This window comes from Nelusetta ayraudi, unplaced genomic scaffold (genome assembly GCF_046127955.1).
Source record: "Nelusetta ayraudi isolate G7.1 ecotype Tasmania unplaced genomic scaffold, CSIRO-AGI_Nayr_v1 ptg000042l, whole genome shotgun sequence".
NCBI classification, from domain to species: domain Eukaryota; kingdom Metazoa; phylum Chordata; class Actinopteri; order Tetraodontiformes; family Monacanthidae; genus Nelusetta; species Nelusetta ayraudi.
This window is the reverse complement of record NW_027466092.1, coordinates 2,340,990-2,366,253: the sequence shown is the minus strand read 5'-3', so window position 1 is coordinate 2,366,253 and position 25,264 is coordinate 2,340,990. Positions and strand designations below refer to the sequence as shown.

Genomic DNA, 25,264 nt, shown 5'->3' with positions numbered 1-25,264 from the left:
ACCGGCTTGACATTACTCATGGGAAACACTTGGGATATTTTGGGGAAAAAAGAAACAAACTTCCTCATATGTCTTTGGCTCATGGTGGCTTCAACATCAAAGATAATAGCATTTAAAGATCCAGTGTGTAATATTTGGCTTGATTTATGAATTTTGTATTGGTAATAGCTTAATATACTGCCCGTAGATACATTAATACACGTGTATAATCGCAGTACAATAAAAGTTATTTAGTTTTCCAACCCTTAGAACAGTTCTTAACTATGTACATAGATCAAGGGTCTGGCTCCCAGTTAAGGCAGGTTTCCACTAGCGCTACTCGGCTCGGTACGGTACGCCTTGCCATTGGTGTGTTCCCACTGTGACTTGGTTCCAGCTCAGCCTGGGTGGAGTTATGGCCTAACGGTGGACTGAAGGTCCCTTCATGTTTTTGCCTTCTATCAATTGTCTTGCTCCCAGTTATCTGCCATCTTGCACCGATATATCTCTAAGGAAGCCTGGTGTGGACAATCCAGCCAATACAATACAGCACAGTTCATAATTAGGGTGACCGCTTGCATCCTCAAACAAACCAACCAAGAAGAACGTGGACAGGGTACCCAGGTTTGGGTGCGCAGGCCACTGCAGCTCACTGGCAAAATCCGTAGGGGGAGGGAAGGGTGAAAGACGCTGCAATCTAAAATGTAATCACTTGATGCTGCTGTTGCTTCTTCAAAATCTCCAAACATTACACACTTAACCTTCAATCTCATGATGCTTTTCACAATTTGTTTGTTTCACAACGCCTCACAGGTCTAAGAAAGTTGCCACAATGTGAAACAATGAAGCCTTACTGCATTTATTGAGCACATTTAGAAATGAAAAACTCTCAGAGCCAAGCGGACATCATGACAGCCAATAAAAATGCAGTTTGTCACATGAACATTTGTTGTTTTATATATAAAGTGAGCAACATGGTCACATACTAATGCACTGAGGTTAAACCACAAACATTCTCTAAGTATTTCCAGCTTTGTCTATGGTTGAGGAGTATATACAGTTTACAGTGGTGTTTCACAGATTTTGGACAGCCAAGGCATTTGTGATGTATTGCGTTAAGAATCACTTCAACATGTTCCCTTCTGCACGCGCACTATTGCGTCAAGCTCAATACTAGATGTTTGAGCAGGATGTCTTATGACACACATCCAGAGGAAGTACATGAGTGGAAATGTGAAAATTGGACTTTTCCACATATATACATGATAATGTTTGAGCTACAGTACAATTTAAAGGGTGTTCAAATAAAATATTTCCACAGCTGCACATTTGGTCAGCTGAAGATTCAGAGTGTGAAGAGTATTTCACATTTGTTCCTAGGAAGTGGTCATTTAGAAGAAAAAAAAAGATTTAAACTTCTGAATAAAACTATTTATCAATTAGCTGCAAATAAGTTTAATATTAATCAGTTATTTAATGGATAAAACAATAATCCTTTGCTGACGGGTCACGACTGGTGACCCCATACCAGTCTGTCTCCAAATTAAAGCTTGAGTTGACGTGTGCAGGGTGCCGCGGGTGTGTGTTTTGCTTGTGCGCCTGGACTTTGAGGGGCTGAAAAGGTGGAAATGTGACCAGTAAAACTGTCCCTCAGAGAGGTGCACCCAACCTGGCTGGTCACACCTCTGGTGTCCGCTGCCGCCACTACCACACACATTCTAGAGTGGCTGTTCCGCTCCGAGTGTGAAGATATTTGCTGGAGCATTTTCTGCCACAGCACACGGTGGACAAACTTCAAAAGGAATCATAATTATTCATGTGGGTCAAACTCGTTTTCTGTCGAGTATCGGGAAGCTCTTGAGAAGTTTCAAGCTCAGTTTAACCCTGACAGACTTTTTTTGGAGTGAGAATAGGATTTTTTTTTTTTTTTTTTTCCTTGTAGTGTGTGGGCTCGTTACCGTTGATGTCCTTGATGTCGACTGTGGCCTGGGCCTCTAGCAGCAGAGAGAGCAGCTCCGTGGTGCCGGTCAGAGCGGCGTGGTGCAGCGCTGAGAAGCTGTGGGCAAGACGCACAAAAGCAGACAGGGGGTGGATGAGGTCGAGGGTCAAGGGAGTGCGGGAAGGAGGGACGCCAAGGTGATGAAATGGGTAATAAATCACTCTGATGACTCTAAACAGCAGGTGAACCCTTGAAAAGGTCCGGGCACAGACGTGTGTGAGTGTGAGTGTGTATGTGTTTCGTGATCCCATTACAAAACTGCAGACTTTGATCACAGCACGCTTAACGAGCGGCGCGCTTTCCCAGTCACCGATCGACACTTCAGACAGCTGTGTGGTGGCACCAACGTTACACTGTGGTTTTTGAATTACCCCTGCAGGCTAAGGTGACAGGCACTCTAGGCTGACTGTGGGCGTTCCTTTGAAGAAAATTCATGAGAAAGGCAGGTAGACGTACACGTTCTAGAGAGGAAATGGGAAAATTCCAAAGGACAAATATTGCTGCTGCGGCTGCTGCTGCTGCTGCTGCTGCTGCTGCTGCCGAGAAGGTGACCAACTGGGAAAGTAATGGGCGAAGAGTGCACGCTGAGGCATGTAGGGATAAGAGAGCAACAGTGTTTGATTTGAGGCAGCCTCCAGGAGTTATGGAGGTGTAGCAGGGTATTATATCTAGGTAGCATCAGCCACCAAACACACAAGAGTGAGCTGCGGGGATATAATACTTCCTATCCTGTTACCAGCCATGGATGCTGGGACCTGCAACTGCAACCAACTGCATTACAACAGGGCTCGCAAGCCTTGGCTCCATCAAGGACAACCTAAACCTTGAGTCTTGATATATTCCCAGAGTGCATACTAAGCAAGGCTAGCCGTAAGATCATTACCATCTTGGGGAAATATTGTTATTCAGCTAATACATTATTTATCTGAATAATGTGCTATCTTTATTTAACTAAATACATTACTAGAATCACTATTAGGATTCTAATAGCGCTACAATTGGAATCCTAATAGTGGAATTCTAGTAGCAATACTGTTGTTACTGTTACTGTGTGGTTTCTACCCAATGCCCAATACTGAGACAAATGGTGTCTCCACATCTTGGGGACGATGGAAAAATGTGTTTGAAGAGACTTGAGAGATGATCCTGGGACACCCCTGGGACACCCCCTGAGAAACATGGCTTGCACATTGCACTGGCATCTGAAAAGGATGCCGGAAACTAATGAGGCTGCTGGCTAATGATACTGCGTGTGCAAATCAGATGCGGGGGAGCTAATTACCTGCTGACCTGGCTTGTAGTTGTTCACTGTCTGGTCAAAACAGTCCTGCAGCATTGGACTGGGATTAACGCGGGTTCACTGGCTCCATAGAACTGACAGCAAACTGAACCAAAGAACCTCCCACCTCTCTTTCCAAAACGGAAGACGATTGGCTATGGAATCCACTGAAATTTTTTTAATTAAATGAAATGCGATTTATCTACAGTATCTATCTATCTATCTATCTATCTATCTATCCATCCATAATTAAAATTTCACAAGTTGCAATAAGGAGGCTTGATCTTGATGTAGTTGAGTCGAGCAAATCCCAAATTCAATGCTGAGCTAACGGAGAGAATGTTCGACTCACGTGACCTGAGTTGTTTGCATCTTCCCGGATGTTTCCATTAAGATTGGAGACACATGGCTGTTAATCACTTTGGAAGGATGAGGAGAACAAAGTGTTCCTTGGCCTCCAGCAACAAATAAATCTCACAGCCAATCTTGACAGTAATTCCTGAAATCCTCATTCAATTCTTCTGTTTCGAGTTTTGTTTTCCTCTACTTCTTCTTGCTGTTGACAGCTTGACATGCTTTGCCATTGTGTGATGTCACTGCACTTTGCGTATTTGTTAATTAGCATCAAATCACTCAGTGACATTGTGTCGTTTGCAATTTTTAAAAACCGCTCCAGGTTTCATGGAGACACACTGGATGTTAGTGTGAAGTGAAGCTCTGACTGATACTTCATACACTCAGAATAAATTCCATACCTGAGAAAAGAACCTTATTTCACTTTTGCGCCAAAGTCAACTCAGCTAAAGTCAGGAGAAAAACATTTCGAAGCTTGAAGGTTAAATCTCATCCAGAAAATCTGAGGCACTGGCACTTGTTTTATGTTAATAGTGTCAATGTCAAACCTCACACATCCATCCGCATCTATTCCCTGAGCCGACTCCATCGTTTGATGAGCCTATAGAAACACTTTCTAACCACGCGGATTACCTGCCTCCATCCCACTCTGAGGGACGTGTTGACTCAGTGTCAGGCAACCGTTTGCTATGCCTCTCCCTCCCCTTCTCATATATCAGGTAGCCTCATCCTTTGTACCACTCTCACCACACACACACACACAAACACCATCATGGATGGACATGTTTAATTTCAACACCCCTATTGAGTATCACCTCCCACGCACTGAAGTGACCCTGCGTGTAGACACACGTCGTGGGTTTAAGTCAACACTGCGCGACAGCCCCGCTGACTAACATTAAGAGGCGCAGCAAAACGTAAAATGGGTTCTAACTCCCTCAGTTGGATTTTGAAACCGACTCTTCAGACTGAGCCCGATTTGTCATAATGAGGAAAATGAGCCGAAGTCTAAAATCAAGAGCAGGTAAAAGAGCTCACAGCAGTAACAAAAGGAATGTTTTGTACCTACGTAACGATGTACGAAGAAAAAAAACCTACGATGAACATAATCTTATCAGAGCAATTGTGAAAGGTGACAAAAGGAAATCATGCACAAATTATGTAAGTCCCTACATTTCAAACTTGATGAAGAACAGTTTTTGCAGGATATCGCTAAAACCTTGTATATTCTGATGGATTTTCTTTTGCACATAGTATCTTTCAATAAATGTTTAAGTAAATCCAGCTAATTAAGAAGATGAGTCAATTAAAAAAAAATCTAAATGAAACATACAGTGTAACAACACTATTAATCACAGAAATTACTTTGTGTTTTTAAAACTAAAAAAAACAAAACAGGACAGTGAGGTCATCTTACACCTTTTAGACAAGAGCTGTTCAATCAATAATCACTAGTATTTTTTTTTACGCATTATATTACGATTTATTTTATTTCTGTATATACTGTCTTTTGATTAATGTATTTATTATGTGATGGCATTACTGGCTGATAAAACATGTTAGCGCCAGTTGTTTAGGGGCAGTGCAACACAAGCAGCCTTGCATGGAGGTTTTCCTAAGGACACATGTCAAAGCTCCTAAATGGTTGATCAGTATTTAGCACCATTCTCCCGTGATAAGTGAAGTCTGAGTATGTGTCTCATAAGAACCACAAATGACCTTTTGTTGGTTTTATGGCTACACATTACTACATGCAAACAGACCCTGATGACCTTAATGACCCCTAAATGGCTAAAGCTGCAGGTGGTGGGCGGCAGGCCCCCTGGCGACACACTGGCTCGGGTCACAAATGACGGTTACCATTGACGTTCTTGCAAATGTGTGTTAAAAACAACAAATATTGGAAAAATGAAACATGACAAATATGATCAAATAAAAAAAAAGTTAAAAAAGAGTTAAAAAAGTAATGGTGGATCAACTTACTACTTACGCATAATCAGTTTATCTGAGTAAATGCTCAAACTATCTCCAACAGGAAACGCACCGAGAACATTCCATTCACCCTGTCTTTGTCTGCAAGGCTGACATAATAGGTCCAACAAGCACTATATGTCAGAACTTGTGGATGATTTGGCTGTGAGTCACCATGGCAAGACCGAAGACAAACAGGAGACAGCCATAGGTGGGGCCTTTTTTTTTTTTTTTCTTCTTTCTTTCTTTCTTTCTCCCCAATCTGCACGCCAATCAAGATCAGACAGTCACTCTTGGGCTACATTCTTTTTGCGTTAACTTCACTCTCATCTGACAAGCTGGCACGCACACAACAGCACAAGCACGTACCCATCGGAGTCTTGGTAGTTGATGTTGAGTCTCTTGGTGGAGCCCAGTAACCCTGGAAGAAGACGGAAGAAAGGGAAGAGATGTTAGCATGGGTTCATTTTCTTTTTCAGTCGGGATAATTCCTAAAATGCCTCCATCCCTGAACGACCCTGTGTTTGTTTTCACGGCCCAGTGTTTTTTTTTTTTTTTGTCCCCCTGTACTTCAACTCATCATCACTTACTTCTTAGGAAGCCTCCCCCGCCGCCAACCCCTCACCCCTCCCCTCCCGACAGGGCAGGGAAACTTTCCGCACCTCCTGCCGCCGCACCCTGCCCTCGCTTAACATGTCTGTCACCCTCGTTGCAACCAAATGAATCACAAACAAATGACTGCGCCTCGCAGGAACTCACCATTCCACCTCATTTACGCAGCTATTTTATCACAGCGGTTTCAAACGTTTCAAACGTGAACTTTGAAGACGAGCCAGGCGAGCCAGGGGGAAAGAAAAGAAGAAAAAAAAACGGGGCAGCAAGACTGGACAAGCTTTAATTGCAACTTACCTCGGAACAGACACACTGCTGTTTGTCCCATGTCTCATCATTCGTTTACCAAGCAGTCCAAGAAAGGGATGGTACTCTACACTTTCAAGCTGAATCAAAATGAATAGTATCCTCCTATGATTTTCATCAGGAACAAGCCCAAGCCCAAGCTGGATTCAAAGCTGGCCAAAAACTTTGCAATGGTTCATTTCTTCAACTCTCAATTAACCTCTCATCAAGCTCTGTTCTAATCCAGCCACCTCAGCGATGTTCTCCACAGCACTGACAGCTCCGGGCCGAACCCGACTAGACTTCCACGCGACGCGCATCGCTATTGTTCCTCCATTTGCAAGCCAATCTCCTCAGTCAGCTGCAGATTCTGGCAACATCCTACAGGAGCGGCCCTGCCGTAAAGTCCTCCACTGTTCACACAGACCCACACAGGAACCAGACTGCCAAGAACTCTGCAAACAGATCCATTCATTGCAGTCAATCTTCCCCACTGTTCGCTCCCACCTAGGTGCAGAAAGTCACATAAGTATGCACATGTGTGAATGGAGGCATGAAAGAGACGGAGGCAGAGCCGCTCCAACGGTCGGCTGTCTTCAACAGCAACGCTAGAGGATGACGAGCAGAAGACTTTACAGGCTATATGATTGCCGCTAGCTTTTGTACCGGATTGTTCTGAATTTGTTCACCGTTCATGCAGTGAAAAGTGAATGCACAGTTTTTGAACTGAGGTTAAAATAAAACAAGCATCAGGCATCTAAAATTTTAGGATTGCTCTTCCACAATGAGATGCCATGATTTTAAACAACATTGAATAATTCAAAGCAAAGTGAAATTCCCTCCGAGAGGATTTATTTTCTTTCAGAGGTGTGAAGGAAGTGCAAGCCGTTGTTGCTGCACAGGAAAAAAAAAAAAGAACACAAGAAGCCTGGAAGAAAAGAAATTCATGAATAAAAACATAAAAAGAGAAAATGAATCATTCTTTGAATTCACTCCGTATAAGTGGGTTCCCAGTGGATTCAGGATTACGTCAATTCATCTTTTTTTTTGCTTTATTGATGTTATTTTCAAGTTGAGATTGGGTGTGAAAAGCCACGTTTTTCCCTTGCTGGTACAGTGCTGACGAATACTGGGTGAAATAGCTGTACACATCTGGGGTTAAATCAGGCTGATTGAAAGCAACGCACAGACTCTAACACTGCATTGATCAGTGGTTCTCAACTGGTGGAGTCTCGGGACCCGCATATTTTTTTTTCCTTATCATGAAGTCGTGACTCAAGTTTATTCCACAAGAATAAAAACACAAGCCCACTTTCTATCATCTCTGATAAATATATTATTGAAATGAAATTAGTGAATGGAATTGTGTGTCCTGCACAATACAAAACCACATTTATATTAAAGTCTCTTTTTAAGAAAAGAAAAGAGGGGGGAACTGCCCACGAAGCTTTGGCCTAATCAAAACCGCTCCATGACCCACTTTTGGGTCGCGACCCACCAGTTGAGAAACACTGGCATAGAAGTCAACCTAGAAAAGAAGAATTCTGATTTCAGTGGTGAGCAGGAGAATTGCCACATGCCAGAAAGACACGTTCACGTTCATTTAGAAGACCACCTGTGCCAACAACGAATGCGCGCACCCAGGGAAAATGAACTCTGCTGCCGGTCCGGGCTGGTGGAGCTGCCTCTTGCTTGCTTACATTACAAGAGCCCCAAGCCACAAAAAGGCACATTGATAATAAGATAGCGGCTGGGCGTGGCGGCAGCGGTGGGCTGTTTGCCAAAGCAGGGTCTGAACTGTCCCTGTGCTACGCAAAGAGAGAACAAGGCCTTTCAAGACTTCCAGTTCCAACATGAGCCGGCATTCCTGACATAGCACGCCCACCACGCCATCCCACTCGCCGCCGCCGCCGCCGCCTCGCCGGCTATGTATCTGCTGGGCTGTCAGCTCCCTTTTCTTCCTCCTGTGTTCCGTCCCCTCCTCTCTTTTGTGCAGAACAGTGGTAGGGGGGCTCCTCTTGGACACAGGGGTCAATTAAGTCACTAGAATGTTGACTCTGTGTGTGTGTGTGTGTGTGTGTGTGTGTGTGTGTGTGTGTGTGTGTGTGTGTGTGTGTGTGTGTGTGTGTGTGTGTGTGTGTGCGCGCATGCTTGTCCGTCCCTCACGGCAGCAGCAGTAGGAGCTGGTGCCGACAGATGTGCAGTGAATCTCAAGGAGCGTGCGTTCTAGCGGGGACAGGTAAATTGCAGGTTTGGGTTCCTTCGCTGAAAGCTCAGCGTAAAGCACGTAAACACAAATTAGCAAAACGCAAAGTTCTGGAGGAGCCGGTCGGAGCCTCGATTGTTTTCTGGGCCCGTAACGAGCAAAGCACACACAAGCCTTCAAACTCGATAGATGCAGAACCGGCGCTCTGAACGGCTGCCGTCTTGCAGCCACCCTGTACCCCCCCTCCCGCCCCAAGCCCCTTTCTCACAGCAGCCCGAGCATCCTGGGCAGAAGAAAGAGATGTGGGGCCGCTTTGAAGTTCAGAACGGGAGTTCAGTGCGTCGTGGAGGAACGTTCAAAAGAGGCGGGAAATAGAGCAGGGGGAGAGAGAGAGAGAGAGAGCGGAGGGAGGGGAGGGAAAAACGATTCAGGTGAGATGGGAATTCTTTAGAGTTCGTGTCAGGTGAGTAAACAAGGAAACAAACAAACAAAACAAAAAAACTGCATTCTGCAAAACATCCACTGGAAGATCAGACGAAAAGAGCCCAGTAGCCCAGCGGCCCAGCAGAGAGTGCGGAGTTGTGGCGTTCCTGCGTATTACAGTGGCTTGCTTTGAGTTTCATCCCAGCGGAGGCCCCACTGCTGAGCATCACCGCCTGCATGCTGACTCCAACCTGCAACAACAGGTGCAGCAATTCCAAAATCATCTGGATTCAATTGCGTTTCGCATCCGAGTCCAGAACCCATACAAGGTTCCTAACAGGGAGGTGAAACTGTCAAGGTGACTCCCTTACTTTCATTACATTCACTTCAAGCTGGCTGACCAGAAACTTCACTGGCCGGCAACTTCAAGTCAGGGTGTCCGCAGCAGCGATGAACCGCACAGTGCACTCCTGCTACAGCCAGAGGCAAGTAGGCCAAAAACATACTGTCCACTGGGAGCAGCCTTCTGCACCCTCCTTTGTTCTTTCAGTGTGAACCTGCTCTTCACTGCTGATGAACAGGTTGCTACTTCAGCATCCATGCTAGTCTATTTTAGCAATGGCTGTTTTCTTCTTTGACATCACTGAGGAAAAGGCAAGAAGAATTGAACAAAAATAGCTGGCTAAGAAAAACCTGTGTTGCTTTATTTGCACTCTTAAAACTAAGACATTTCTTAGCTGGTCATTTGCTATCTTATAAGTATGGATGTTGCAAGCTTTCAGTGGCAAGATATTATGGCAGTGGACCAAACCAAACAGTAGATTTGGCACAAACAGTTCTGTTTTCTTGTATGGCGATAATGTGACAAAGTACAAAGTTTTGTCCCGCTTAACATGATCCTCCAAGATATTTAAAAACACAAATAAATAGATTTGAAAAATGCAGACCTGAGACTTCCAAACTTTAGTCTAGATGCAACCCTAGGTTAGGCTTACATCTGACATTAATGAAACTTGTTTACTGCTGTGACTTTGACTTCCTGCAAAAATAGAAATACTGTTTACTGTGACATGGTTTCATATTGGTCAGGCCTTGTTTTGTCTCCCAAACATTTGGACACTGTAAAGGTGAAACTTGACATTGTTTGACAGCAAGGCTCTAAACTTTACTTTTGATTTTATTTTTCGTAAACATTTCCAAAAAAAACACCCAAATCAAGAAAGCCTTTGTGCTTAAATGTCACACAAAGTGACAAAACAGTCTGTCTGTTTACGTGTTATAAGAAGAGCATGAAAAAATGTTTTTAAGAGAATGCGCTCCGGGATTGAGTTAAAAATGTGACGGTGCTCAGCGCTGATGTGCCACAGGCCATTCAAACAAACTCCCACCCACACCGGCCTCTCATTAACCAAAGCAGCCGGCACGCTCGGTGCGGGAGCGGTGCCTGGGAAGAACCCCCACATGGCAGCTGAGGCAGCCAGCCAGCAGCCAGAGAGGGATGCCTGAGGTGAGACAAAAATACAGGGGAGACAAGAGGCAAGGGAGCAATTTAGGGTCATCATCCATCTCAGGGGATAAGTGGTGCGTCGTCAGTTAAACACCTCATCAAGGGAACTCAAGTTATCTGAGGAACACGTCCATTTGACTGCACTTTGCTGCGACAGTTGAATAAACAGAACCGCAGAGCTGAAGCCCGGTCTTAACCTGTCATCAGCTGCGCAGGTCAACCGGTCTCGCAAAGTCCCAGAGACACACTTTAGAGTCTCCAATCTATTCAAATTCAAACAAACAAAAAAATAATGTCACTCGTGTCATCTAAAGTCTCAGCCCTGCAAGGAAAAAAGTTTCAGCCACAGGCGTCACCGGCTTAGTCTCAACAGTCAGCTGGCTTGTGTCTGAAAAATGGTCAAAAATGTGATTTTTTTGATTTATTTATTTTTTTTATCAGCACTCATGCGATTGTTGTGTTGAGAGTCAGACCTCTGGAGCTTTTGTGATGCACTACCAGTCGTCCAGGTACCAAAATAACCAGCGTTCAAATGTTGAGCAGCATTGCCTGAGGTTTGATATCAACAAAAACAAACAAAAACAGGTTTGACTGACTGCAAACCCTTTTACCATTTTGAACGTATTATTATCAGTATTTCAATGGAAGCGCCAAAACATTTTCAGCTGCCGTTTTGCGTACAATACGTCGATGCTTTGAACCGCTGAATCTGCCAAAACATGCAACCACTTAACCTATGCCCCTGCACCAATACACCGCTGGATATCAGTGTTATCCCTATAGTCAGGGGAGTTGCTGTGTATCAGGGCTCTTTAAATATATGACTTCCAATTGAACCTTAAATAACTGACTTTGATATGAACATTCTGATGTGGAAAGCTGTTCTATTTTAAGAACGTCGCATGTATCGATGTTGGCAGAGGTGTGGGGGGGGAAACATGCGACTCCTCCCTGCTTCATTCTCTTTTTGAAGTCATGATAACTGACTTGATAGATCCTTCCCCCAAGTCTTGTTCTGGAATTATGGAATGTCAAGAAACAGTAACCTTTTCTCAGGATTAAGTTGGATTTGGACTGAACCACACTGTCGCTAAAAGCTAATCGGTCTTAGGGGAGACGTTTCATTCTCAGGCGCAATCAGCTTTAACCCTGCGATCGTGTCAAAGGTAGACACCCCAATGTGTGTTCAGTGTCAGTGACACGGGGTAAATGGTAGACGAGCAGTAAGACAACGACGGTTTCCTTCCTTTGAGCTGCCTGCGACTCCCAGTAGCGCAGGAAGAGCCACCGAGCACTTGTTTAATATGGACGGCGGAGGAAAACAGAACTGGTTTGCTTGCTTGCCACGTCTGCATGTTTATTTATGACAATGTGCCAAGCTTAGCAGCCAGTCAATTAAAATTGGCGGTTTGCGGGAATGAAGCGCCGATGCCGCCGCGGCTCTGCGAGGGAAGAAAAGGGCAGCATAAGCAAGTGCGCGCGGGACACCCGACGGGAGAACACATACACCAAATTTGCAAGGTGACACACTTTAGCTTCATCAATTCTTCATCAGCCGTTCTGTCACTGCACGGTTTGCGATCTGAATAATCAGTGGAATTGGGTCTGGAGAAAAGCCCTCAACATCAAAACAGCTCTGGGCCGTGTTATTCAGTAAATTTACTCCATTGTTAAAAATGTAGCGAGAAAACTCCCATGGTGCCGCCGGCAACTAGGTCAGACATACTCAGTATTCACTGGTAATGAGCGAGTGTGGAAATGAATAAGATGATGGGCCATGTTGTGTTGCGCCCGGCATTAGTCCGGGAACGTGAACCTGCCTGGCGCTGCCGTTTCAGCTTCTGCTGAACAACCAGACTTGAGAACGGGAACATGTGCGAGTTGCATAACATGGCTCATCCCCGGCACCTGAGGGACAAAAAGAATTTACATAGCATTGAAATGATCTGTTGACTTTACCAGCATAACGCGTAACACGGCTCCTCCCCTATGTTCATACAATCTTTCTGCATCCAATAGGCAAGTTGACACTCGGAAGACGTTCCTCACAACATCTGATCATGCACTCATTAAGTGGTGTCCGCTGAACCCCTTAGAACAAATGAGAAAACTAAATTATCATCTTAAAATAAATAAAATAATAAAATAAAGATGAAGGTGTTTTTGGACAAATATGGAATTGAATAGAATAAAGAATTAAAAAAAAAAATGTCATCAACTCCCATTCATGAGGTAGTGGGGACTGTAGATAAGGCCACTTGTGGACTGGTGAAAAGGCAGATGAGAGACAAATTGGACCACGGTTTAGCAGCTTTGGGTGCATGTCTGAACCTTTGACCAAAGAGCGACAACATTTACACCTTGGCTCTGTTGTCTTGTTTGTTTAGAATGCAGTGAACTCCACTGCAAGCACCAACAATCATCACCTCAACCCTATGTTCCCATTGACTGAGGCACTTGTTGTGTTACTGTTCAGTTTAGTTTAGATTATTGACCCACTTAAGCTCGTTAGTTTAACGATTGAACTAAGCTTGACGTCACAATGGTGACAGGGATGGAAAAGTCATTACAATTCTCATTTAGCCTAAGAAAAAATGATCAATACTCTCTTATCTCTGTATTGGGCCATGCACAATCATATGGAGTCATTACATCTTTTTGCTTCGCAATTGTCCAACACAAAGAATAAGAACAGCACTTGACACTTATGGGCTGGAAGGACAGTAAAATAGTTCCTGAGGTCCCAAAAATTGTGAAGGGACTTGAATTCAAGTTATCTTGGAAAGCAAAGAGCTCTACTGATCTGCAGTGTGACTAAAGCTATTTAATGGTTGTGCATTGCAACATTAGCTCCACCATCGCTAACTGTGTCTTTCAAGGATGGCATTTGCACTTCGACTATATTTATTTTGGGATATATTTGTTCTAAATTGTATTATGAGTAATACATTTTTATTTAAATAGCAGAAGAGAAATGCGACGATTGCCATATGAGCATGAGTCACTTTCTATTTAGGCACAGTGGTTAATATTAAACAAAATCCCAACGAATCATTAAATTGTTTCATACATTCCCTTTAATTCTGTCCAAAAAATAAATCCGGAGGCCCTGGGCTGCCAGTGAAGCCGGCACCGCTGAAAAGCTGAATAGAAAATACCAGATTCCACTTGATATCAGAAGTTTGCCTTCCACAGACACCCACTGATCTCCATATCATCCAAGAGCCTGTTATCTAGACTTCCTATTGAAACAAAAAATATCATATTCTGAGGCAAGTGAGCTTATGAAACAATTACAAAGCCAAGAGAAGGGAGCCGCCGCCGCCGCCACGGACGAGCAAAAGAATTCTTCTTGCTCGCTATTTGAGGGAACAGCGGGGAGGGGATCGGTGAATGAGAGTGCAGTAACACAGAAGATCAAAGCCACGGCAGCAGCATCCTCTTCGGCTGATTCTCATTACCGCTACCAGATACTGATACAGCCCAAATCTCGTTTGGGAGCTCTGTTCCCAACCCCACACATAGGAAAACAATGCTATATTCCTGTTAATACAGACACAAACAATTCGGGGAAATTCCACCAACAGATGTTGTTCCCTCCCCCCCCCTCCTGTCGTAGATTTAAACGCGAGCACGTGCAGTTACACTTCTATTGCAGTGCGTGTAAGGACAGGGCGGAGATCAGCAGGCAGCCACACACTTAGTGAGACAATAAGGTCTTTCCCTGAGCGAGATAAACAGCGCTGCATGTGTGTGTTCCGGTGCCAGACCCGACAATTTGCAGCCCGGGGGCAAATAATACAGAGCTAGTTATGAGAGATAAACGGTGTTCTGTTGTACAACCGTGCACAAACAAGCAGGACCTAATCCCCTTGGTAAATTCCTCCACAATCCTCAGGAGAGAGGATGCCCCATCTGCTGGGACGGGGGTGGGGCGGGGCGGGGGAGGTACGGGTCGGGATTAATGTTGTATGTGCGTGAGGATATGCTTATTTGTGTGTGCATCTGAAAGAGTGCGCGAGAACGTTTACGCACACACACACACACACACACGCACGCACGCACAATTTGGCTGCCACCCAACTGTCCGACTAATACAGTCCAAGACTGATTAGCCTAGTTAGCTAATGGGCCAAGTACCAAGAGACAGCAGCAATCGACTTAAAACAGAGATCATGGGAACAATCCGAACCCAGGGGTGAGCAGCAATGCCAACTGTACATCAGCAGTGGCAAGAGAGCTGAATGGACAAAGAAAACACACACACTCAAGCAAAAATTCATGTCTTCTCACAAGCTACACTTGACGGTCTCCACGGGACAGACTGAGCGTCCCTAATTCCAGCCACAAGGAAGAAGGGAGGAGGAGCCAGCCAGGGTTAATTGAAGATGGTGTTGTTGATCCTGAATGAAAAATAATCCTTGATTCACCTTAATAACCCTGCAACTGTCTGTAGTGGCTAAAAGAAATAGTATGAATGTGGAGGAGTGTGGAAATCTAATTTTGGCCACGATAGCCCTGGGGAAAAAAAAAAATTATATTCGAGCCCAATTAAGTGAAAGAAAGCCGGAGATAGAAATGATAGCCCTGTGCAGATTCATCACCATACACTTCCACAGTCCAGCGCTCTCCACTTAGAGTAAATATTACAGCTGTTAATCACTTTTTGCATCCTGATCTGGCATATTGATTCCTTTATGTAACCACACATCTTAATTGGAATCAATTTAGAGCCGTGCAACACATATTATGTAACTCCAGCTATCCCGCTTTGTTACACTCCACAAAGCTAAAAAAAATTGAATGGCAAAGGTATGTTGGGTAGATCGCATTGCACTCCATCATAACATCTTCCCATCCACCATCACTGGCATGTGCCAGCATTCGTCAAAGGCTTTCGCCATTGACGTAAAGGGCACCAAGTCACTTGCACACATGGTCAACCACAGTAAAACACTGCAGTAAAGCCATCCACCAATTTGACAGACACAGTGCAGCTAGCTGACACTCAATTTGTGCTGTAGTTCTCCATGGGCTACAAGAGTAATTGACTGGCTAATAATGAGGGCACTGAAGAGTAAAAGCTCTGCTCAATTGTTCAGGTGTGTTCTTTCCTTCAGTCAGTTTAATACAAATTAAAAACCCAAGAATAAATGTACATTATATTTCAAAAGTAGCTAGTTAGCCGGAAGAGTGTGGACACCCTTGGACTGGAGTAGCGGGAGTATCTTCATACAAGGATTAGCTAATGTTTGCTAGTATTGTTTGAAAGTGTAAAAAGAAGCAGACACAAAAAGAGACTGTGGAACAGGCTTTCAGCCAGAATTTCAAACTAGGTGCAGTTTTGAAGACGGCTGTGTAGATAAATGTTTTGACTCAATGGGAGCAGCCGGGAGGACAAGAGGAAGAAGTTCACATGCAGTGTAAATTAAGACAATATTCCATATTAGTGGTTTGGGATGAACAGCGGCTAGTGGAATATTTCTATTTGCCTGGTCATGCTAGAAAAATGGCTGGTAGGATGTTAATCAGATTGCATAATGAGCCAGACACCTGTGGGTGTGTTGTTTTGTTTTCTGGCAAAAACTCAGACAAATTCCAAGGAAATTAAAATTCTGTCATTTTGAAAATGACTTGCTTTTTTTTTTTTTTTGTTGCTTGTTTACATTTCAATTTGATGACATCACTTGCTCTCTTTCAGATATGCCATTGTTGAAGAAGAGAACAGAAAGAAACACCTGTAAGCCGCCGGGGTATTCGCCATAAATTGTGGCACCTGCTGAAAAAAGAAATGCTGAAAGTATTTATTACAATTGAGGTGCTTACATCTACAGTGATTTACACCTCACGTCTTCATATGGCTATTTGTGAAATATGCAAAAACTATGACGCTGCTCCGGCGATGGTTCCACAAATTCGCATACTCAGAGTACCTGAACCAGGTTGAAATATTGCCATGCGTGTGAGCGCGCTCATTAAGTTCTTGGTGTGTGGTTAATCGGATTTGGACATCGATAACATTTTGGTTCCCCACGATGATGAAAAGAACAAAATAGAGGTAAATCGAATATGACACCACACATTGCGAAACCAAGGCGAGCTTGTGCAGACTTCTGAGGTCTGATCGCCCACAGTTTGTATTCCACAATATGACACATTACTCACGTACACTCAGGCAGAATTCTTCTGATCGTATTGCAACAGTGTTCCACAGTGTACGTCAGTGGTAATTAGTTTGTGAGTCGGGACCTGCGGACTCAGGCACGGCGTACCGCTGTGTGTTTGACTGTGAGGCTCTGAGTCATGGGTATATCATAAACACATCAAGTGTCCCTCACAAATAGACTCCAGATCTGACCTTGTGGGCCTTTGTCTGTGCTGTTTGGCCATCTGTGCGCTGAGAATCACCCAGAGGCCTTGTATTTACCGTGACAGGACTCAGGGTTGGGCTGCGGCTCGAGATGAAAGCGAGCATGTGTTGCGACAAAAGGCATTGTAATCACGAACACCTTTGAAGACCCTGCAGTCTCTAATGTTCTCCTGTCGAGGGAGGGGAGAGCCCCGCCCACCTCAGCCCTGCCTCCGTCCAGAGAATGAAGCCACCGCCAGTCGTGCAACCTGGAGCTCGTCTACGCCAACACGGGTATTTTTGAAACCGTGCGTTTCTCTGCACGGTTTGGCCTTTTATCCAGGGTGAATATTGGTCAAAGCTTAGCATACCTCCCATAAATACATTAATAAAAGTGTTTACTCACAGCACAATAAAAGTAATTTGGTAATCCTACCCTTAGAATGGTTCTCAAATATATATACACAATATACACAGAGCAATGGTCTTGCTCCCGGTTTCCATTTTTCTAAGGAAGCCTGGTGTGGACAATCTAGCCTAACAGCGCGTTTCAAGGTATCCAGGTTTGGGTGTGCAGGCCACCATAGTTCACGGGGAGGGGGGGGGTAAAAGACGCAGCAATCTGAAATCAAACCACTTGATGTCGCTGTTTCTTCTTCAAAATCTCCAAATATTACACACTTAACCTTTCATTTTGTTGATTTTGTACTTGTGTGTTACAGTGAGCAGTGACTCCAGTGACACTGTCAGTCCACACAAAAGAATCCGGACCTGCTTTGGTTCGCCATTGTCCCGTCCTGAATTTTTCCAGCCTTGTGATTGGCTAAAACTGTCTTCCTGTTCAGAGTGATATCGCCACCTACTGCTTTGGCATATGCATTACATTGCTTGAGGCGAATTCTGTGGTTTTGTGTGGGTGGAGATAGTTCCGATCACCACGTTGGTGTGGAGATGGATTTTTTTTTGCAATCAAAGGTCAAAAAACAGCCATGTTGGTGTGGACGAGACCCTAATAAATGCTTCAGATTCAGACAGAGACCGAAACCGTCTTTTTAACCACTGCGCTCAGCCACACACCAATGAACCCACCTGATTTGTCAGCTTGCAACAGCTAAGCAAAAAGAGGGTATCTGGCTGTAAGTCCTCTTGTATTGACTGAGCACCCAACCTTGATGTCAGCAGATGGCCGACAGGGAAAAGAAAGCTCTGTCTCAGCTCCCGGCCCATCACACAGCCTCAGTGTCACCGCTAATCTTCTGGGGACATTGCACATCGAAGCTAGCTTTAGCATCAGGCCCCTCAACCTGGCACGGCAAGGGCTTCGGCTAACGGTTAAATAGATTTATCAACACTTATTCTAAAAAAAAATATATATTTCAGCCACTGATGTGTGCAGGGGTAAGGACATGCAAAACATCAAAAGATAACTAATTAGCACAGTGGTTCTCAAACTTTCTCTGGCACGCCCCACCTTGGAGGAAGAAAATTGACCCCCAATTTGACGTGGCTGTGTCTTGAGGGATCCCGATGAGCCTGCAAGTGGTCCCATGTCTCTAGGACAAAGTTTACTTTTGACTCCATAGACTTGCATGGCATTAGGGTTAGCGATAAGGCTGGAATTAGGGTTAGGGTTGCTGCTGGAATTAGGGTTAGGGTTTCGGGGTTCCTAATGGGCTAGAAGCCCCAAATTTGACGTGGCTGTGTCTTGAGGGATCCACATGAACCTGCAAGTGGCCCCATGTCTCTAGGACAAAGTTGACTTTTGAGCCCATAGACTTGCATGGCATTAGCAGTAGCACCCGTGCATGTTTCCCTGGCAACAAACTGCCATCTATATTTTTATCCTTTTTCACAGAGGTCTTTTAAATCCGTGTCATGATGTCATTATATCCGTGACAGGGGAGACAAGCTAGCTGCAGGGTCTCAGACACTGAAATCTACAATTTGACAAGTTATATAATCAGTCGCACTTGCTTTTTTTTGTCCATTAGGTTCTACCAAAGACCCTTTGTCACACCATTAGACAAGTAAAATCCCCTTTGTGTAAAAACCTCTCCGAGATCAGCTAGCGATAATAATGGAGTGTGAAAAGCATAGCAAGTACTACCTCTGTCTCAAATGCAGATCATAGTGTGTTAATGAAATAAATTAAGAGAAGCAGTTGTGTTTTTTTGTTTTGCTTTGTATATAACAGGAAAAAAAATAAAAAAAAATGATGTGAAGAATTAATAGTTATAGTTTGATGTGCCGCTGTGACCATCAGGGCTGGCTGTTTGGAATTTATGTGGGAAGTGTGATGAAGAGAAAAGAATGCAGTTGAAAAGTGATGGTTTTCATGTAAACATTGCAAATCTGTGAAATTTTGTTATCATGAATAATCTCTGTTTGTTCACAAGTGGATACAGATCTAGTGGCAGTACTGAATACTAATAAAATACTGTGGTGTAGGAGGTTCGTGGTTTGTTTTGTTTTTGGTTTGGTCTCAATGTATTATTTTAGGAATTTTGCTGAATATTTTCACCCACTTTGATTTGTTGTTATTGTGACCTCTTGTCTGTTTTTGTGTGCACCCCTGGAAGAAGAGTCTTCACACAGTGAAAACTGATGGGGATCCTTCTTAAATGAATAAACAAATAAACAAACTTTGAGAACTAATTCAGTTTCTGCTACCTGGCCGCTGTGATTGGCTCCAGTCACAGAGCTCAGGCCGAGGGCAGGTGCTCTCCTCGTCCATTCAATGCAGTTGCTGCACGAGGCTAAAGCCCCGGCCTTGGGAATGTTCAGCATGTCACTACAGTAGCTAAGAAAGAACCTGGCCAGACTGAGGCTTTGCAACTATGCCTAAGATGTATTTGTTTGCATAACAGCTCTTAAAGGGAGAGTATGGAGCTCCGAGTCGTCCCCGACCTCGGTGTTTCCTCAGAGGCTCTGTCACCATTCTCACTTTTTGGCTGCTCTCATTCAGCTCTCCATCCGGAAATGAGCCTTTGGCTCTTTGTGAGCACAGAGACTCCTTCAAAGGATGCCTCTCCGCGGATGCAGTCCACAACATACATCCAACTATATTTAGCTCGGCCCAAACAGTTGTTATAAAAAATGTCATCGCCAATACAGTCAACTTCTTACTGAGCTGTGATGCAGAGAATATCTTCTCATAGTGTTGCTGTCCTTCAGAACAATTCCCCCCCTCTGGTGTTGTATCAAATATGCATGATTCTTTGATGATTCTGCTGTGTCTGAACACTAAAACAGTTCACCTGCTTAGTCAGGATTTCAATGCTTTAAAAATGTGTAGAGTCAAGGTTTGTTTCCGCGACAGACCTATGAGACCTACAAATTCTGGAAGATGCCAGTGAAAACATTAAGATGCTGAAGGTTTAGCTTAAAGCGCCACAGGATAAGCATGACACAGAGCTGGTCCCAGTGGGACGCCGCAAAGGCAAGTTGCCATAGCCAAGACGATGAAAACTTTGTTCCCCCTCCTGTATCGACCTTGACTCACAAGTTTGAGAACATTTATCCCGCCTCTCTATGCCCTGCCATTTACTGAAAACAATATTCTTTCGCTAACAAAAAATAATCAAGAGAACTACACCTCACTATGAATTGTACACTTACCTTTTTTTATACAACAATCAATATTTTTCAATTTGCTCTTCACTTTTCAAAAAAGCTAGAGTTCAATTAATTAAGCAAATCTGTAACTGATGGCCACTTTTCAAAATAGGTCACCACCACACAACCAATACAACTCTTATTGACATGGCCACACTGTGGCTACGAGTCAGCTGAGGACGTCATCTGCACTTCAGCATCAGCTTTCTGCAACAACCATATTAGCAAGCTAAAAGCATATTGCAAGCAAGCACAGGGTTGATCAGGACCGAGAGCAAGCAAGACACACGGGCAACGCTGCCAACTGCTTACAATTAACACTTCCATGCTCTTATTGTGGTATGTGTCAACAACAAATCCCCCTTTTTTCACAACTCTCTTCCAGTCATTCTATATCTGTCCATAAATGGATGCTGGCGGTCAAACATGTCTAGAAACAGATGTGCAGGACTGTTGAAAAGCACTTCAACTGAATGAAGATATCGTACAGTCTGCTAGATTTGAAAGAGACGACTTTCTCGAGTACCTATCTATCCTGGATCTCTGGTAAAAAAAAAAATGAATTAAAATAAAAATAAAAAGCTTGGTGCAATTAATCGGTTGTTTTGCAGCCACGTTCATGTAAAATTATGCTGGCTGTGACTTCCAGCAGTACAAGCAGAGGCTGGCCAGGCTTTGAAATCATTAGATGCATTAATTCGATTGGGATCATTACTTCCTTCAGAGGTTGCTGCCGCTTCTCCCGCAGGTACCCGTCTATCAAACAGAGGAGTGGGCGGAGCCTCTGCCTGACAACTGCAGCTCTAAATGTGTCTGTGCGTGTTTCCAATAGCACTGACAGTAAGAAATCAACAAAAAGTGCATAAAAATAAATGACACTAAATATTATTGAGTTTAGCAGTAATACTCATCAGGTTCAACTAAGTGATCCAGTAAAGCATCTGATCTGAAATGGCTGTGACACATTGTATTGCTGGCCAGTACGAGCAGGAAATTAATTAAAAGAAAAACTAAAAAAAAAACGTGTTGCCATCTCACACATTCATACTGGCTCACTCTGCCTCACAGTGTGATATTTATTTTTACATATACAGCTGACAGTTTATCTGATGCCTAACTTAGCCACGGACATTTTAATAGGCACGAGCTGATCAGGTCGGCATTTGTATTGTAGCCTCACATTGCTTCATGTTGTGAGTTGATATTAAATCTGAACTCAACGAATAAGAATTCTAGGTATGTTGAAAAGAAAGACCACTCATTTGTTTTTCACATTTTCGCATTTTCCTTGAAATAACTGCCACATGTCCAGACGACCGAAGCCATTCGGCTCTAATTCTACTTCTGCGCCAATAGTTTGTTTTAAAAAAAAAGGATTGTTAAGCTCTCCCCAGCATCATATCTGCTCAGGAGCAATCCAAGCACGCCTCTTTGCTGTGCAGCTGGGTCCGTGGTAAAACCAGACCAGACAGCACCTGGCCATGTTCTCCTAAGTGTCACTGATATCACTGGAAATTGCATTAGCATCAGCTCTTCCAGCAAATGTGATGCTTCTTCTTGTTATACTTTTTACATTTGTCCACGATAATAATAATAATAATAATAATAATAATAATAATAATAATTATAATAATAATAATAATAATAATAATGATGATGATGATGATGATGATGATGATGATGATGATGATGATGATGATGATAATAATAATAATAATAATAATAATAATAATTGCACATGTATTTTTCCCTGCGTTTGCCCATCATTCTTACTCGCCTGCTGCTGCTGCTTGAATGCCTTGCTCAAGGACCCCTGACACACCACTTCCTTCCTTCCCCGCTCGCTGCTCTTTTTCCAGCCAGTTAGCCAGTCATTGAGGGTTCAAAGGCGCGAGTACACAGCGGCACAAAAACAGATAATATCACTCTTAATATTCTCTGCCAAGTGGCGCCCGCTGTCTGCGCAGCTTGTGTAAAGAGTGTAACGGGCCTTTTTTTTTTTCCTGACAGCCACAGCTTTGTTCCCCAATGCTTGCCAGCGAGCAGCGCAGCCGCCGCTGATGAAAGCCCCGAGCTGATAACACCACAAAGAGAGGCTTCAACTTCACAGCCCCGGCTCGGCCCGAACTTTCCCTGAGGGTTGGATAGCGGAGAACCTTGTCATTTGCAACAATGCCTCAGTAGGGCGAGCATAAAGCTCGTCATCCGAACTTGAAATGTGCTCTGATAAGAAACTCCTGAAGAAGGAGAAGAAGAAGAAGGGGAAAAAAATAGGTGGGGGGAGAACCACACAGCACGATGCAGAAGCTGCGGGGGTCCTGCTTTTAGGAGATTAGCAGTGTTGTGTCACAGTCTGAATCCAATTAGTCTGAAATTGTCCCCGACCCGACTGCTGCCGGGGGGCTGCGCTCTGAGTCCACAGTCCCGAGGTTTTCGCCAGGAAACTCTGCTTAACTCACAACCTTCCTCATAGTAAGGCTCCCTTATCTACGCAACAGCAACAACACATTCAGGTTAAAAACCCCCAAAAGGCAACAGCCACCAGATTATTGATGTTTCTTTCTGACCAGACAGAATTCAGCGTCCCTGCCCCCCCCCCCCCCCCCCACCCCCCGCCTCCCTGCAGCTTCAGGTCACTTACTGGTTTTGTTGCACTTGACTTTGGAGAGAAGTTTGTGCGCCAGCAGAAGATCCCCGCTCTTCACCGCCACCAGCAGGTCCTGTTCTTTCCCCATGACGGCCGAGAGACACACACGCAGCTCAGTCGACGGCAAAAACCTGCGCTTTCTGTCCTGCCGGCGATCCCTCGGGCGCGCGCTTCCCTATATTCCACAGAGAGCTGCTGAACCCTGGCCGTGAAAGTGCTCCGAGCAGCGGCGAGCTCAGCGGCATGGAGAGCTGCGGACGCTCAGCCGAACTGAGCCAGAGCCTTGCCGCAGCGCCGCTCCATTCTTCTCCTCCGGCTGGTTGCGGGTCGCCGGTCTTTGGGGTTTGCGGCTACAGTCGGACCGGAAGCGGCTCAGGTGCGAGTCGGGCTCATGGTGAGATTCTGTCCGCATGGAGGCGCAGCAACAGTCCAGCCTTCGAACGGAAAAAAACCAAATTGCAAAATGTTAAAAATAAAATAAAAAAAGAAGATGAACTGCATGACTACAATTAAACTCTTCCGTCTCCATTTCCCAGGAGAAGCCTGAGCTGAAATTACACTGCTGACCACAGTGTATCCGCAGCACATGGATCTGCAGTTCCTTTGGCCGTGTTCTGGTTAAGTAAAGTTGTAATCCTCTCATTTTGTTGAGGTTATTGTGCTAATTGAAATTAAGAGTGATGAAATATCTCACTCATTTTCCCGTTGCTGAAATTTGGATGCAAAATCCACGGTCGCAAAATTCACACACAAGTCTGAGAGTGGATTTCAGCTGTCAATTGTGTGACGTTCCTCCTGCTACTTTCATAGCACTGCAATATCTGCATTATGAACCAGGTAGTGACAACTCAATGTGTCCTGTGCACCATCGGCTGCCCCGTGGCGAGCCACCGTATAATTGCATTTCAATAAATTCTTACCATAAACCATTTGGGAATAGACCGAACTGAACGTATTTTCAGCACCGAAAGGTTTTCTGTTTTTCTCTTCGGCGTGACGCCGTCGACTTCTGACAGACCTGACGCTCCTGCCGCAGACAGACTAATCTTTTTAGCTGCAGCTCACACACCGCCTCATCTTCTTCTGAGGCTTTTTAAAAGCAGTTTTCGCTGCAGCAGTGACTTTCAGCTTACACCTTTTTTCTTTTCTTTTTTTTTGAGCAAAAAGTTGACTTGTGGTGGAACTATAAGACTGTAAGACTGGAAATGTTTGGACTCCAGTTTGTTTAGAGGATGGGTGAGGGTTGGGTTTAGCGATCCAGCAGTGGCTGAGCTCCAAGAGTGCAAATGTAAAGCTTCGCCAAAAAACCTCTGGTCAGCTGGTCAGCATCAGGCCTGTGTCTTTATCTTAAAACAACATTTTGGTCCCCACCCCCCTTTTTCCACCTCCCTCCTCAGATCCAGGAAGCCTGGCCCGTCGGGACCCTCACGCCGATTATCTCCGACCCTTCCTGACAGGAGTGTGTTCTCCATCCACTGATAGGGAAAAGTTCCGACAAGTCTCAAATAATGTATTCCTTTTAGTTAACTCGGACCCTCGGCACGGCGTCACATGCGGAAACTCTTGCGTTACTCTTTTGAAGCGCACGCAAAGGCAAAGGCAAAGGCAAAGGCAAAAAAAAAAAAAGATATGCCTGCCTGTCGGCTCTTCAGAATCAGGTTCTACGATAATGTGGGACAGCAAGTGAAGAGGGAACGCCGCAGGGGTGTGGGGGGGCAAAATATCAAGGGCAAAATGTCTTAAGATGTACAAAGAGTCGAGCCGTTGTTACGGCGCTGAGGGAATACCAAGCAGACCCAGCGAGCCCGCGCTGTCATCAGTGGGAAACAAGGGCAGCGTGGGAAGAAAAGTCACAATTAAGCCCCGAAAGAGGTTAAAAAGCTGATGAGATTTAAGACACTGCTTGATAAAGTCAGCACAAAAACAGGTTCAGAATCCGCTTGAGTGGCAGCTGGTGTTTGGGTCTAGTTAATTTGCAAGACAAAAAGCTGGTAAAGGGAAACCTGGTACTTCCAGCCCAATAACAGCCACTGAGTTT

At 44.4% G+C, this 25,264-nt stretch overlaps 1 protein-coding gene across 3 annotated transcripts in view; it reads right to left on the bottom strand.

The window, feature by feature from the left end:
• Positions 1–25,264, bottom strand: part of LOC142893256 (CASK interacting protein 2) — a 51,803-nt gene that overhangs the window by 25,046 nt on the left and 1,493 nt on the right. For all 3 annotated transcript variants that reach the window (XM_076033652.1, XM_076033653.1, XM_076033654.1), the window contains exons 2-4: positions 23,221–23,660; positions 5,952–6,003; positions 1,938–2,035 (exon numbers count right to left, since the gene is read on the bottom strand). In XM_076033652.1, the coding sequence (XP_075889767.1) occupies positions 1,938–2,035; positions 5,952–6,003; positions 23,221–23,314 (244 nt within the window). In that variant the 5' untranslated portion in view covers positions 23,315–23,660. The remainder of the gene's footprint in view (positions 1–1,937; positions 2,036–5,951; positions 6,004–23,220; positions 23,661–25,264) is intronic.